Source organism: Chelonia mydas, chromosome 2, assembly GCF_015237465.2.
Source record: "Chelonia mydas isolate rCheMyd1 chromosome 2, rCheMyd1.pri.v2, whole genome shotgun sequence".
Classification (NCBI taxonomy): domain Eukaryota; kingdom Metazoa; phylum Chordata; order Testudines; family Cheloniidae; genus Chelonia; species Chelonia mydas.
The window spans coordinates 102,205,228-102,220,880 of record NC_057850.1 but is presented as its reverse complement, the minus strand read 5'-3'; the positions used below and the strand labels follow the sequence as shown (position 1 = coordinate 102,220,880).

The following is a 15,653-nucleotide window of genomic DNA, read 5'->3' as shown; positions in this document are numbered from 1 at the left end:
TCACCTGGTACTAACACCATCTTTGACTTCTACTAATTTTTCACTAAAAGCAGAGGGAGGTCAATATTACTTCTGATTTTCTTATGTTATTCATAAAGAGCAGCTAGTGTGCCCCTCTCCCCCACGTTAGGATGCAGCAAGTATGAGGATAAGTATGCAGTGTGTATTTGGTGAAAGAGTAGACTGAAAACATCAGAGAGTTGTCTGCAACTGCTCATCTAAGAGCCTTTGAACAATTGACTTTATTAGTTCATTATTATTCAAATGATCACATGACTGGAGTGCAATGATACAGAATAGCCACTAGGTGGCACCATAAATGTGACAGCAGTATAGAAACATCTTCACTTGTCACTATTAATCATTGCACTGCAAAGTTACTTTATGATTCAGTAGAATAAAGTCCGTTCACAGATATGCCATTGTGTATTTATGTTTTCTGACATGTCACTGAGGGATTACTTCACTAGGAATGGGGAGACCATTAAGAACAGCCTGTATATTTGCTACTGCTTCTTCTGTCATCATACGGGTGGCTTGGACTGTAGCAGTTCCAATGTGAGGAGTTATGATAATGTTCTTTAATTTTAATAATGGATGATCTCTGTAAGAAAAAGAAAGGACAGAATAATTAGAGGAGAATTTTACATTTCTACAGCCATGTTCATTCTAACAGAAAAGGGCAGAAGTAACTGGCAAAGTCTTGCATGTGAGAAAGAGGTACCATGATGCACAGAGGGTTGCACAGAACAGCAAGGAGCAAATCTGCCCACTTCTTTTCCTGCATGGGCCTTCATGTCAGTCAGGCTGCTACAGAGCTGCAATACATGAGAATAAGGATCTAATTTGCCAGTTGCTTGTGCATAATAGCCTGAAGATTTGACCTTAAGCATTACATAGGGTTATGAGATAGCAACTGTGAAAAAACAGGACAGGGGGTGGGAGTTAATAGGTGCCTATATAAGAAAAAGTCCCCAAAAATGGGACTGTCCCTTTAAAAAATGAGATGGATGGCCACCCTAAGCTTACAGGAATTTGTAAATGACATGCACACAGACTTTACAAATTTGGACATAAGCAACTGGCCTCTGGCCCCTGAGAGAGTCAGGAACAGAATCAGGATTGGAACTCAGGAGTTCCTGGCACCTAGTCTTGTGCCCAGTAAACCGGAACGCATCTCTCCTGCAAAAATATGCAAACACCTATGGAAAATGTGATTTGGATTTGAAGACAGTGTCTAATATATTCCCAGAATTTTGAAGGGATGCTGAAGAATTTAAGAATGTTTTCCAGTATTAATCTGTAATGCAAATAATTTCTGATAAACAGAAAGAAAACAGTTTTCTACCTTGGCAGAGGTTCAGGGTATGTCACATCCAAAGCTGCAGCTTTAATAATCCCATTTTGGAGAGCATCTACCAATGCATCATGATCAACTACTGCGCCTGCATTAAAATGATAGTGTCTTATTGGCATATCCAGATAAAGTACAGAAAAAAACTAATCTCCATGTAAATTCCCTATCTTTAACTGAGAGGAGAGGTCTCATAATGCAATTTAAAATACTATTGGATTTATATCTCATTATAAAAACAAGACCGCCTTCTAGTAATGGTTAACCAAACAAAGCAAAGAATGAATTTTTTTTTATTAGCAAGACAGCATGGTCCAGTGGACAGAGCACTGGAATAGGATTCAGGAGTCTTGGTTCTATTCCTGGTTATGCCATTGACCTGCTCTGTGATCTTAGGTGAGTCACTTTACCTCTCTGTGCCTCTATATCTTCTTCACTCCTTTACCTAGTTGTCTATTGAGACTGAAATCTCTTTGGGACAGGAACTGTCTCTTACAGATTTATATAGCTTTGAAGGCCAGAAGGGACCACTGGGATCATCTGGTCTGACCTCCCACGTAACACGGGCCATAGCACTTCCCTGAATTAATTCCTCTTTGAAATTGAGTGGATCTTTTAGAAAAACATCCAATCTTGATTTAAAAATTTCCACCACAGCCCTTCGTAAGTTGTTCCATTGGTTAATTACCCTCATTGTTAAAACTTTTCACCTTATTTCCAAGTCTGAATTTGTCTAGCTTCACTTCCAGCCATTCCTTTCTCTGCTAGTTTGAAGAGCCCATTATCAAATATTAGTTCCCCATGTAGGTATTTATAGACTGTAATCAAGCCACCCCTTAACCTTCTCTTTGTTAAGGGAAACAGTTTGAACTACTTGAGTCTATTGCTATAAGGCACGTTTTCTAATCCTTTAATCATTCTCGTGGCTCTTCTCCGAAACCGCTTCAATTTATCAACATCCTTCTTGAATTTTGGATACTAGAACTGGACACAGTATTCCAGCAGCAGTTGCTTCAGTACCGAGGTAAACTAACCTCTCTCCTCCTCCTGGAGCTTCCCCTGTTTGTGTCTCTAGGATCACATTTGCCCTTTTGCCACGGAGTTGCATAGGGAGCTCATGCTCATGGGGCTAAGCCCCCGTACGAGAATCAGAGTTTTCCACACATGGAATCTGCCGCACTCTACATCATCCCAACTCCCCCAACCAAACGGTGCTGAAGTTACCTTTCCCTGATCCAGTCTAAACTCTCTGGGTTTTCTTCTCTGGATCCCACAGTCCCCTTTCCCTGTAGCTCTTGCACAGAAGCCATGAGAGCGAAGGGGTCACTGTCTTATGTATTTGTGTGGTGCCAAAGGGGCCCCAGCCTCACTTAGGGCCTCTACATGTTACTGTAATACAAATTATAATGACACAATTTAGTACAGAAATTCTACTATACTAGATAACACTCTCATTGGGCAGTGGGCTGTCCTTGCGTTCAGTTCATCATGAAGATATTTGTACATTTTTCTTAGATGAAATAACCCTGAGTTAAAATGAGAGGTGCTGGACGCTCACTGAGCCTCCACAACTCCTGTTGAAAGTACAGTTGCCAACCCTCCAGGATTGTCCTGGAGTCTCCATGAATTAAAAATTAATCTTGAATAAAAGATTATGACCTGTGCTGAAACCTCCAGAAATACGTCCAACCAAAATTGGCAACCCTAGTTGAGAGGCATAACAGCATGGCTTGCCCCTTAAGGGCTGGAGGTCTGAAGCCAGCTAATCTTGATTACTGAAAGAAATGCTGTAGCCCATCTGTGCCGCATTGACAGCCTTGATGGGGCCTGATGGAGGACAGCTGAGTCACTGGAACTGGGGGAGCCAAGGGACCATGGCCCCCCACTTTTAAACAAAAGAAACATAAGCACAGAATTTATGTTCCCTGCAGATTTTTTCCTTCCACAAAATAATAGATTCTGCTGGGGAGACGCTGCAATTACACTGTTTGCCCACCAGAGCAGCCAGCCAGGGAGAGAGAGGGGGCACTTTTGTGAGGAAACCCCGATGGGTTTTGAGCCTAAAAGTTTGGGCCTAAAGGCCAGTGACAGAAGGCTGAGTTCTAGCTAGGAAGAGCTGGAGGAAGGGTTGTGAGAGCAGACTGGGACAGAAGAAGAGCTCTGGGTGTTAGAAAAGACACCAAAACTAAGTATGGCCTCTTGTATGGTGATGGACTGAATATGGGACCCTGAGGTCCCATATACACTATTTGTGTGATTAAACTGAGCCCAGGCAGGGGTGATGGTAACCCAGAGAGAAGCCTGTGTGCAGTCCTTCAGGGGGCCTGAAGAGCGGGAAACAGAAGCAGGGTATTGCGGGTAGCCTCTGGCCAGGAAGGAGTGGTCAGGAGGCAGCCAACCCTGTGATAAGAGGTAAATGGGAGCTGTGGATGTTCAGCACTAATCAGCGTTTGGTCTATAATTCATTATGTATTATTAGTTAAGTGCCAGCTATCCTGTGTACTGAACAAAGCATGGAGGAAGTCACAGACCTTGGCTGAGAGAGCTTCTTGATGCAAATAGACAACATTCAACTCTACCTTAACTATACAGCCGCAACCAGTGCTTCCATAACACCCTACCTCTGCAGATGTTAATAAGAATAGCAGTGGGTTTCATCAGCTCTAACTCCCTTTTCCCAATCAATTTGTGTGTCTGAGGTGTCAGGTTCACGACCAGCATCACAAAGTCAGATTGCTGGAGCAAGTCTTCCATCTTTTCACAGTAGTGGGCACCAACAGCCTGTTCCTCCTCTTCTTTTCTGAGGCAGAAAGACCAGAATTATCTTTTATTGGTAAAAAAAGAAAACCACTTGCTGCTGCTGCTACTACGCCACCCCCATGGACGATTGGAAAGAGTGCATAGTTGCTATGAACCAATGTCTCTGCTGTTACAGAAATATAAAATGGGGAACAGTGCCACAGAAAGAACTGCGTGACTCCTACAATCCTATTTGGATTGGCCTTCAGTGAGGACTCTGGTGGGGAGGGGAAGTGAGAGAGGTGAATACATTAATCCAAGGGGCATTGAGGGAGAAACTAAAAGAAATGACATGTCATTGAGATCAATACTAAGCGTGTTCCTATATTGATTATACTTATTTCCTAGTAGAATTTCAGTGAAAAAACAGGAATAGAAGCACCTCAGTGACCGCTTCTGTGTTTGTTAGTGGCAAATATGCTTTGTTCATGAATGTGTTCTCATGAGTACTTATGTGGCCTCTGAAGCCACTCCATCAGGGGCTCGTTCACCTGCACATCTACCAATGTGATATATGCCATCATGTGCCAGCAATGCCCCTCTGCCATGTACATTGGCCAGACTGGACAGTCTCTGTGCAAAAGAATAAATGGACACAAATCTGACATCAGGAATCATAACATTCAAAAAACGGTAGGACAACACTTCAACCTCTCTGGCCACTCAGTAAAAGATTTAAGGGTGGCAATTTTGCAACAGAAAAGCTTCAAAAACAGACTCCAACAAGAAACTGCTGAGCTTGAATTAATATGAAAAGGAGTACTTGTGGCACCTTAGAGACTAACCAGTTTATTTGAGCATGAGCTTTCGTGAGCTACAGCTCACTTCATCGGATGCATAGCATATCGTGGAAACTGCAGAAGACATTATATACACACAGAGACCATGAAACAAAACTTCCTCCCACCTCACTTCCCCGCTGGCAACAGCTTATCTAAAGTGATCCTCAAGTAGAGCCATTTCCAGCACAAATCCAGGTTTTCTCACCCTTCCCCCCCCCCCCACACACACATACAAACTCACTCTCCTGCTGGCAACAGCCCATCTCCCTTTGAAACCCCTCTTTATAATGCGCATGATAATCAAGGTGGGTCACCTCCAGCACTAATCCAGGTTTTCTCACCCCCCCCCCACACCCCCCCCTTTTTTTTCCAAAAACCACACACACAAACTCATTCTCCTGCTGGCAACAGCTCATCTTACAATGTGCACAGCAATAATCCAAGTTTAACCAGAACGTCTTGGGGGGGGTTTTGCAGGAAAAAAACAAGGGGAGACAGGCTACCTTGCATAATGACTTAGCCACTCCCAGTCTCTATTCAAGCCCAAATTAATAGTATCCAATTTGCAAATGAATTCCAATTCAGCAGTTTCTCGCTGGAGTCTGGATTTGAAGTTTTTTTGCTTTAAGATAGCGACCCTCATGTCTGTGATTGCGTGACCAGAGAGATTGAAGTGTTCTCCGACTGGTTTATGAATGTTATAATTCTTGACATCTGATTTGTGTCCATTTATTCTTTTACGTAGAGACTGTCCAGTTTGACCAATGTACATGGCAGAGGGGCATTGCTGGCACATGATGGCATATATCACATTGGTGGATGTGCAGGTGAACGAGCCTCTGATAGTGTGGCTGATGTTGTTAGGCCCTGTGATGGTGTCCCCTGAATAGATATGTGGGCACAGTTGGCAACGGGCTTTGTTGCAAGGATAGGTTCCTGGGCTAGTGGTTCTGTTGTGTGGTATGTGGTTGTTGGTGAGTATTCGCTTCAGGTTGGGGGGCTGTCTGTAGGCAAGGACTGGCCTTTCTCCCAAGATTTGTGAGAGTGTTGGGTCATCCTTCAGGATAGGTTGTAGATCCTTAATAATGCGTTGGAGGGGTTTTAGTTGGGGGCTATCTTAAAGCAAAAAAACTTCAAATCCAGACTCCAGCGAGAAACTGCTGAATTGGAATTCATTTGCAAATTGGATACTATTAATTTGGGCTTGAATAGAGACTGGGAGTGGCTAAGTCATTATGCAAGGTAGCCTGTCTCCCCTTGTTTTTTTCCTGCAAAACCCCCCCCCAAGACGTTCTGGTTAAACTTGGATTATTGCTGTGCACATTGTAAGATGAGCTGTTGCCAGCAGGAGAATGAGTTTGTGTGTGTGGTTTTTGGAAAAAAGAGGGGGGGGGGGTGAGAAAACCTGGATTAGTGCTGGAGGTGACCCACCTTGATTATCATGCGCATTATAAAGAGGGGTTTCAAAGGGAGATGGGCTGTTGCCAGCAGGAGAGTGAGTTTGTATGTGTGGGGGGGGGGGGGAAGGGTGAGAAAACCTGGATTTGTGCTGGAAATGGCTCTACTTGAGGATCACTTTAGATAAGCTGTTGCCAGCGGGGGAGTGAGGTGGGAGGAAGTTTTGTTTCATGGTCTCTGTGTGTATATAATGTCTTCTGCAGTTTCCACGATATGCTATGCATCCGATGAAGTGAGCTGTAGCTCACGAAAGCTCATGCTCAAATAAACTGGTTAGTCTCTAAGGTGCCACAAGTACTCCTTTTCTTTTTACGAATACAGACTAACAGGGCTGTTACTCTGAAACCTGAATTAATATGCAAACTAGATACCATTAACTTGGGTTTGAATAGAGACTGGGAATGGCTGGGTCATTACACATATTGAATCTATTTCCTGATGTTAAGTATCATCACACCTTCTTGTCAACTGTCTAAATGGGCCATCTTGATTATCACTACAAAAGTTGTTTTTTTCTCCTGCTGATAATAGCTCATCTTAATTAATTAGCCTCTTACAGTTTGTATGGCAACTTCCACCTTCTCTGTTTGTATGTGTATATATCTATATATATATCTTCTTATTATATGTTCCATTCTATGCATCTGATGAAGTGGGCTGTAGTGAAAGCTTATGCTCTAATAAGTTTGTTACTCTCTAAGGTGCCACAAGTACTCCTGTTCTTCTTAAGGGAGAGTGTATAATGCAGTGTGAGAGGATAGCAGATGAGCCATTTCTTGAAACGATTAGAACTGTTCAGTGGTGCTATAAGAATTTACCACATTAAAGTGTGCTCAAAACTCAATTACGTGACACACTAATAAACATGCTTTTAATTTATATATTTTAACATCAAGAATTATTTGAACTATGCTATCACCATCAATCATTTTCTCTCTTATTACCCCGCTATAAGGGAAAAAACTGAGCTCCTTATTCAGTTTGTACTTGGTCCTTGTTAATGGGAATTTTGCCTGTGTAAGTACACGGAGAGTAAGGAGTTCAGGATTTGGCCCACATATTGGAAATAGCTGCAGGGTATAAAATATAAAAGTGATATGCAATATATACTGACTAGCATGTGTATGTGCCACGGCCTTCTCTAAAAAGAAAGTCAGAACTTCTCAAAAAGACAAGATTATCACCCTCTACGTATACTTGATTCTGCTTTTGTGCAGGGGGCTGGAGTAGAATACTAGATCCCTTCAAGTATTCTTCCCTTCAAGCCCTACATTTCTATGATTCTAGTGGCTGGTTAGAAGATTTAAACTCTACAGTGAAGATTCTCCTTTAGCTGAAATGGGAGAGCTCTTCAATTCTTTCTGATGCTGCCTGTGTTCAGTTCAACCGTGAGGTCTTTTTCTGCTCTAGGATTCATTACAGGTGCTAAAAGAGACACTGAACGAAGACAATTTGAGAGGTCACTGCAGACAGGAACATTAGCCTCTGGAATTGAAGATTGCTGTAGCACAAAGAAGGCCCTGTAATTTCAATGTCACCTTGTATATTACATTTCCTGGTTCTAACATGCATTTTGCTAATTAAATCCACTTCCTGCTGCTGCAACATGGGAGTAACAATGAAAGGAGTTTATTTATCCATAAAAGCAGCAAGGTAGTTTGCAAGTTTGCATTTCTTTTAACAAAATTGCTGCAACCCCCACCAGAATGGGCAGGGTGGAGGTGAGGGGAACCCACTTTGTAAAGGAGCTATGTATTGCTGACCCTTTTTCTCCTGATATAGATATTTAAATAGTGCTTAAAAATCATGCTGAATATATGATACTAACCTGTTCCATTGTTCTTGGCCAAAATTTTCAAACTTGACTGCCAAAAGTCAGGCACCTAAATTCATATGTAAGCATGTAAATAAATAAGTGACCTGATTTTCAAAAGTGCTGACTACTCACAGCTCCCTCTGAAATCAATGGGAACTGTGGTTGCTCAGGATGTTTGAAAACCAGAGTGCTCATTTTAGTATCTAAATATGGATTTAGGCACCTAACTTGTGGCAGACAAATTTGAAAATTCTGACCGCTGACAATGAAGGGAATTCTCACTGGAATGAGGGAAGGAGGATTTGGCATAAACTGGGGAAGAGGTTCTTTGGGCAGGTTTTGCAACAAAAAGATGTATAACTTTTAAAAGAATCAAAAATATAATCTGCTCTAGTTCACATCAGATGCACTTTCACCTCTGGTTCCTGTTGTGGTACAGAATTTTCATTTCAAAAGCTTTGGCCCTCTTGGCCACCTTATACCCAATGCTGCCCATGCCGATGATCCCGAGAGTAGCCCCAGTGACTTCATCTGCCAGCCAGTCGGCAGCAAAATGCTCAATCTGTGGAGAAACTGCAATCTGACAACCTAAAAATAAAAAATGCTGAGTGAGAAATGGATTCTTGTTGGATGAATTCTTCCCTGTTTGTAATATCCTCTTTGAAGCTTGAAAATAACTTCTCTTTCCCTGCCAGTTCAGACATTTCCATTAGACAAACCTTGATTTTCTATAAGGGTGTATCCCACTATTCTCCTAAGGGAGGTACCAAAACATAGGTGAAGTAGTGGAGTTTTTTTACAGGATGGGTGGTGTGAGATTTGGAAACAGATTTGGAGATTAGGTAACAGGACAGAATCGGCTGCATTGCAGAGGCCAGCTCAACAGGGGCTCTCTGCAAACTGTTGTGATGGGGACTTGGGGCAAAGGTGGGATTAGGGAAGTGTTGCACAGTGCCCAGGGCATGGGAGAACTGCTGTGTTTCTGTGGGATTCCTTCCTCTTAGCCTCCACAGACACTCTCCCCTCCACTAGGACACAGCTTGTTGCTTCAGCTATGCGCTGTGCCGAAACAAGTTGCCCCTTAGAGAGAGCACAAGCTAACACAGGCAACACAGTTAGCATCATCAGCAATTCTAATGTTATTCTGGGAACAGGGTTTATTAATTTGAGTTCTTTGCTGTAGGAGGAGTGCAAAGCAAAGTTATTCAGAGGATTTCATAGCAAATCAAGCTCAGTGGTTTGAGCATTGGCCTGCTAAACCCAGGGTTGTGAGTTCAATCCTTGAGGGGGCCATTTAGGGATCTGGGGCAAAAATTGGGGATTGGTCCTGCTTTGAGCAGGGGGTTGGACTAGATGACCTCCTGAGGTCCCTTCCAACCCTGATATTCTATGATTAACACTTTCTCTGGTGATGGAGACCCAAGGCCTGATGTCCACTGCCTTACACCCTTGTGTAGTCTTTTACATTGATGCAAAGGGGGTACTAATGAGTGAAGAATTTTCATTTGCTTGCATTTTGCATTCACTTTGGATAGTTGTAAATAACTACATAAAGTGCAGGCAGTGGAGAGTTAGAGTGCAAATTCTGGTCCAAACAGTAGGCCTTGTACAGTATATAAATCAAATCAAAGGCAGTTTTAAGCACCTAATTTAGACAGACGCCTTAATTCTGTTGCCACTGCCTTCAGTAGAAGCTGGATTGGGCTCAGAATGTCAAAAACAATGTAGAAAAAGAAGGACCACTTGAAAAACTGAATCTTTGCAGCTTTTCTTCCTGTAAAGATTCTTAAACATTATTTCAACCAGATAATCTGCGACAGAATAAAAATAAAATATGCCAGAAATGTAGCTGATGTGATTTATGGAAATATCAGCAAAGGAATTTAAAAAGTTACCTTCCACTAGCCTTCTGGCAGATGCCAGCATCAAGGCCATCCCAATGTCTGCTGTGGAGTCAGAAACAGCATGTGGAGTATTGGTCACTTTAACTCCAAAGCTAGAAACCAATTTCAAGTCCAGGTGATCCACTCCTACCCCAGAGTTTGCAATCACCTTTAAGTGAGGTAGGCTCTGGAGGAGCTCCTGGTCAATGACTGGTCTGCGCTCATATATGAATATAGATTTGATCTTTTCACTCAAACTTTCTTTGTTTTTAAGAAATTCCTTCATAGTGATGAGGTGAAATTGTTTCTTCAAGAGTTCCACATGGCCTTCCAGCACACCACATGCACCTCCTATTTCGAGGATCAAAAGACCAGGTCGCTCTTGCTTTGCCATAACCTGCGAAAAGGATTAAGAGAAATATGCCCTTGAATATGAGAAAATAACATTTTTGTAAAAATACCATTTAGTAGGTATGATGGGGTATACCTACCCCACACCGGTTCAGCAGGGGTTACCCACCCGCTGTGGGCTGAGAAAGCCACACCTCCTCACCTCTGCTGGGCATGCTCTAACAAGAACCAAAGTATAAAAGGGAGTAGTTCAGCTGAGTCTGGGCTGGCCACTGACAAGAGCAGACATGTGTTGCAGGCTCCAGCTGGGAGGCGAGGATATAGAAACCAGTCAGGTTGAGACTCCAACAACTCTCCCGCCAATGCAGCGGAGAGGCAGCAGAGGCCATGAGGCTACCAGCATTGGTAGGAAGTGGCACAGGGAACAGGACTGTATTAATGGGTGACCAAGACTGATTATAGAAGTGCCGGTTCCCTAAGGCCCTGGGTCAGGACCCTGTGGAGAAGGGTGGTCCTGGGTCCCCCTACCCTGGCTGTCCTGCCATCGGGGGCAGCCGACGCCCAGAGGGGTGAACTTTGCCACAGAAAGACAGCCTTACTGATTCCAGCAATTGGGCAATGCTACTCTGAGCTGTAGAGCTGCAACATAGACCCAGGCCACTTGGGCCGTCAAATATCCACTTGGATAACCCCCTGAAATCCGACACCCTGTGACAGGGTGTATCTACCCCACGACAATAGGGATAATTAAAATCCACATTTGTAAATCTGTACTTAATGGAGCTACATACTTCCCTCAATTACACAATGTAAATCCAAAGTTACTAACTTGAAGTCAGTGGAGTTACTCTGGGTTTACACTGGCGTTAGGGCCTGATCCAGCTACCAGTGAAGTCAATGGGAATCATTCCAGTGACTTCAATGAGTACAGGATTAGGCCATGACAGATTAGGCCATCCGGCCTAGTGTCTGTAGGGGTGCTAAGAGGTATAACTCTGAATTGTCCCTCATTTCCAGAGACATCACTCATTTTAGTCCCAAAGTTACTTCCATTCCACACAATTTGGCAGCCCCTCACTTTTATTCTTGAAAATTATTTATCTTAGTAATAAAAGATCAGGAAGAGAGATTATTTTAAAAAGTCATTTAAAGTTGTCTGTGTGACAATCTGTTGTCTGTTCCTCATTTCAGGTCTCTATCACACATTACATCTTGATTTGGATCCTGGCAGATTGAGAAGTATGCTAAAAAGAATCAGAGCCTGTAATCCTCAACAGGATTCTGACCAGTCCATGCCAGAAGCACAGGAGGCAAGGGGACATTCCTTGTGGATTTTCCCTGTTGCACATCCATGCAAGGATTATGCAGAATCTAGGCATGTAATAAGTTGGCTGCCCAAGTACGTACTTATGGTCTCAGGAGTATGTACCTATGTTCCCATTCTGCTGCCTGTGCCTACACTACTATTTTTAGCGAGCTAGCTTGATCAAAGCTAGCTCAGGTATGCCCACATGTGTTGCAATTGCACCTCCTGATTGCAGTGTAGGCATATACCCACAATGGTCCAGTTCACTGTTCCCCTGCACTTTGGGGAGTCATTGACACAAGAGCAAAGTGTGTGCAAAATGCTTCCCCTTTCTGATTTGACAGTACTTTACACCTACTTCGTACTGGTGTATAAAGAGCTACACAAGAATTGGAGAAATACTGAATGGAACAAGTCAAAGTACATAAAGTTAAGCATATGCATAAATTATTTGCTGGATCAAAGTCACTTATCATGGGGCTACTTGAGAATATTTTGAGGTAAACTAGTTGCAGAATGGAGAGAGATTTACTGAGATACTGAACAACTTCTTTGCTTTCTGTTTGTGACAGAGAGATGGATGAGACACTGTGATATATGCTAAATACCAATAAAGGAAAAGGTTTTAAAACATCAAAAAAATACTCTGAGCAATAGTATACAATATCAGCCATCATCTGAGGTATTATATGTCTAAACTGTTGCCTGACTATAACCCTGGAGCAAGGACTGTCTCTCTCTGTTTTGTTAGCCCATTGAGCACTTAAATAATATTAAAGTCAATAAATTAAAAATATTTAGGGGTCGTTTGTGCAGAGTAGAAGGCTCCCGCGATACTAACCTTGGTTTGGGGAGCACTTATTCCAGCTCTGCCGGTGCTGTTTGGGCCAGTCCTGTAGCTCCACCTGGAATCCATACTCCTCTTTGTCCAGTGATGCACATGACAAACAGCTGGATGAATAAGTCTACCAGCCAACCTTGGGCAGCCAGTGGCCAACTGAATAGCTTCTACCGAAGAGAATGCTTTAACGCTAAACATAATCTTTCAGTTGTCCACCCCAGCATGTTAAAGGTAAACTTGTCAAGGATATGGCTATTTTAATTTTGAACTAGTATCATCTGCTGTGTTGCCAACCCTCAGGATTTTATCACAAGCCTTGCAATATTTGGTATTTTTCTTAAAGCCCCAGCTACTCAAATCAATTGATTATGTGAAAAATGAAAGTGTTTCTAGCCCTCACAGCTACAAAGAAAAGCTTCAAAACATGACCCAGAAAAGCTGAAGCACAATGCAAATCAAAATAATCAAAACATTATTTTTTAAAATTTCATTTTTTTAAAGATAAGCTTATGATTTTTTTGGTGGGGGCCTGACTCACAATTTTTGAATGAATAGGGTTAGCAATACTGCATCTGGAGTTTTAACAGGCTTACAGTATAACAGAAGTTTTTGTATTCAGTGAAGTAAACCTGCAGAATTCCTAACGGCTCTGCTTTCTGCTGATGTAAGTAAACAGAACAAATCTCTTTCACTGACATTCTTTAAACGAAAACTGATTATATTAATAATAAATAACCTGGTAGTTTCTATTGCTTTCTTCCTGACGCTGATCCTGCTGTAACTCTGTTTTACCACTTCTGGCAGTGGCAATAGCTTAAACACAAAATCTCCTTATACAACTACTTCCAGATCTCTGCAGCACACACAGGAACACACAATCATATGATGTAATCCTTAATCCAAGGTCCCATAGCTGTCCTTACTCTGCCTGAATCCAACCCCACATAGCTAATGCGTTAGACTATATTCTTCCTGTGCAAATTTCAGTTGGCAGCGGCTGAGTACACTCACATGACTGTGAGCACTGCCAGCCATCTCTGCCAGGTCCACCCTCTATCAGAGAGTCTCTGGACACTTCAGCAGGAACTGCCACATAGAGTGACACTATCTGCCAGTCCCTACTTCATCCTCTTTGGCTTTCTGTGCAGCCTTCCTAAACAATGTCATCTTCCCTCCTCCCTGCTTCTGAAACTGAATTCTATGGGGCGCAGAATAGCAGATATTGTTAGAATGTTTTTAGTTCTCTGTGCGCAGCTACGCACATTCTTGTGGCAATGGAATCTGATCCAGAATCCGTCCATATTGTAGAACTGTGCTCCAAAATCTAAGTTTTATTTCTTTTTTTAAAAAATGCTTCTAGCCCTAATGGTTGCAAAGAAAACCTTCTGAGTATGAACATAATGTAAATTATTGTAGTGATATCTGTGTGAGTGTTCACAGAGACAAAATGAAATAATAGCTCTAAGAGAGATGTGTACTGTCCTAGTTATATCAGTGATTATGTTAACTCTGAAACCTAGTGATGCCAATTAATATGTCAACACTGCTAATAGTTTAATTGCGGATTATTTTAAGAAAAATATCTACCCAGGGTGTTTATCTATGCTTTGTGCAATCGCAGATATTGGGGCATCAGGCAGTGAGGTAGCTTGTTACAGCTAACATGAGAAACTAGGAGTTTAAACCCCCTCCACTCCTAAACTTCAAGTTACCTTAATGTCTGCTGTTAAAATTAAAACTGAATATTTTGGAGTAGCATAAAATAAATTGAATTTACTATTAAAATATATAATACACACAATAGTAGACTGGTTGTATTATTCATTGCCATTCATTAACATTTTCACATTTCATTCAGTAAAATCCTCACTGTTTTAATTTACTTAGAGCTCATGCAGAATTCAGGACTAGAATGAAGCAGAAACCACTGGGTTTTAGAGCAGAATTTATGTTGTTTGCTGACAAGTACACTAAGCCTTGATGATGTCCAAGAAAGTGGATCAAGTATGTCAGGAGCTGGGCATTAGGAAGTTTTGTGGACAGATTTGTTCTGGGTTTATGGGCTTCTTGATTGCTGTTGCGATGAGCACTGGGAGACAAGGGAGGAGACTGATATTCACTTGCAATCCAGCTGGCTGAAATCTGTATGTGCCCCATGATTTTCACAAAGGGTTTTATAACTTTTTGTAGACTAGGGCAACAGCTAATAATAACTTTATCTTGGGGCTCGTGGTTTTCAATGCAAGGTCAATGACCAACAAAGTCATCCGTGATTTAAACCTGTCTTTTTTGCTTGTTATTAAAGAAACCAGCAAGATAATTCAGATGGTTCTCTACTGGAGCGGCTTTCTCTGGTGAAGGACTTGGTTCAACATGAGACTAGAACGGGAGGAAAGGGAGAGTGGGTGTGCTCTTTGCATCCTACTGTGTCCAATTTTAAAGCTGGATTTGACTGAACATGTTCGGCTAAGATTAATTTGAGAACTTTGGTAGAGTAAAGGCTATCCTATTAATCCACAGGATTTCTGATCATAGTCATTGATATAATGCCTGAACTAGTTTTGGATTCACCCAGTTATTCTTCTGCTTATTGCACCATGCTGATGATGGCTGTTCTGTTATTTTTGGCTCTTACACTAACCATGATAGTATCTCATATGGCTTCTAGCTTGATTTATGTGAAAGCACATAATTTAAGAATCCGCATAGGAAGTGCAGTAATTATATTCTTGTCATTGGTAGAGTACCCTCAGACTAGTGTCCTTGACCAATGACTCATATCTTGTCCTTGACCAAAACTGCCTGCTAAGAGCACAGAGAGTTTTCGATGTCCCTAAACCTGGCTGTGGCAGGGACTTGGTAAGTGTTTTTGCTAGTACATCATCTCATCTGCAAAAGTCTGGCTCAGCAGAACTGTTCCGTGGGAGGGTGAGCTTGGTACATCAGGACAGGCCCCACTTGGCAACAATCTCTTGTCACTGTGAATTTTCTACCCCTTAAGGCTTGACCGCAGCATGATGGGTTGGCTGCCATATCGAAGCGGGAGGAAGCCTCACAGGAAGT

At 42.2% G+C, this 15,653-nt stretch overlaps 1 protein-coding gene and 2 long non-coding RNA genes across 6 annotated transcripts; 1 reads left to right on the top strand and 2 right to left on the bottom strand.

The window, feature by feature from the left end:
* Window positions 1–200: 200 nt before the first annotated feature.
* On the bottom strand, window positions 201–13,500 carry LOC102947374 (probable 2-ketogluconate reductase). 4 transcript variants are annotated; one of them, XM_043540016.1, is made up of 7 exons: window positions 13,327–13,499; window positions 12,591–12,671; window positions 10,105–10,489; window positions 8,626–8,797; window positions 3,976–4,154; window positions 1,349–1,445; window positions 201–604 (listed from the first exon to the last, which is right to left on the bottom strand). In XM_043540016.1, exons 2-7 carry the CDS (start codon window positions 12,663–12,665, stop codon window positions 448–450), a joined length of 1,065 nt encoding a protein of 354 aa, XP_043395951.1. In that variant the 5' UTR covers window positions 12,666–12,671; window positions 13,327–13,499; the 3' UTR covers window positions 201–447. The 4 variants fall into 4 exon arrangements, with proteins under 4 accessions (XP_043395951.1, XP_007060456.2, XP_043395952.1 ...); XM_007060394.4 differs by having other exon boundaries at window positions 12,591–13,500; XM_043540017.1 differs by lacking the exon at window positions 12,591–12,671 and having other exon boundaries at window positions 13,327–13,498.
* On the bottom strand, window positions 6,706–8,619 carry LOC122464524. The gene is made up of 2 exons (XR_006288635.1): window positions 7,102–8,619; window positions 6,706–6,739 (listed from the first exon to the last, which is right to left on the bottom strand). It is a non-coding gene; the product is annotated as an uncharacterized LOC122464524 (long non-coding RNA).
* On the top strand, window positions 10,708–12,953 carry LOC122464525. Its single transcript, XR_006288636.1, has 2 exons — window positions 10,708–10,848; window positions 11,635–12,953. It is a non-coding gene; the product is annotated as an uncharacterized LOC122464525 (long non-coding RNA).
* Window positions 13,501–15,653: the final 2,153 nt, after the last annotated feature.

Coding starts and splice junctions, on each gene's coding strand:
- LOC102947374 (XM_007060394.4), bottom strand. CDS start 12,788: ATGTTTAGCGTTAAAGCATTCTCTTCGGTAGAAGCTATTCAGTTGGCC. Junction 10,490..12,590: donor TAAGTGCTCCCCAAACCAAG/GTTAGTATCGCG, acceptor TCCTTTTCGCAG/GTTATGGCAAAGCAAGAGCG. Junction 605..1,348: donor TACCCTGAACCTCTGCCAAG/GTAGAAAACTGT, acceptor TTTTTCTTACAG/AGATCATCCATTATTAAAAT.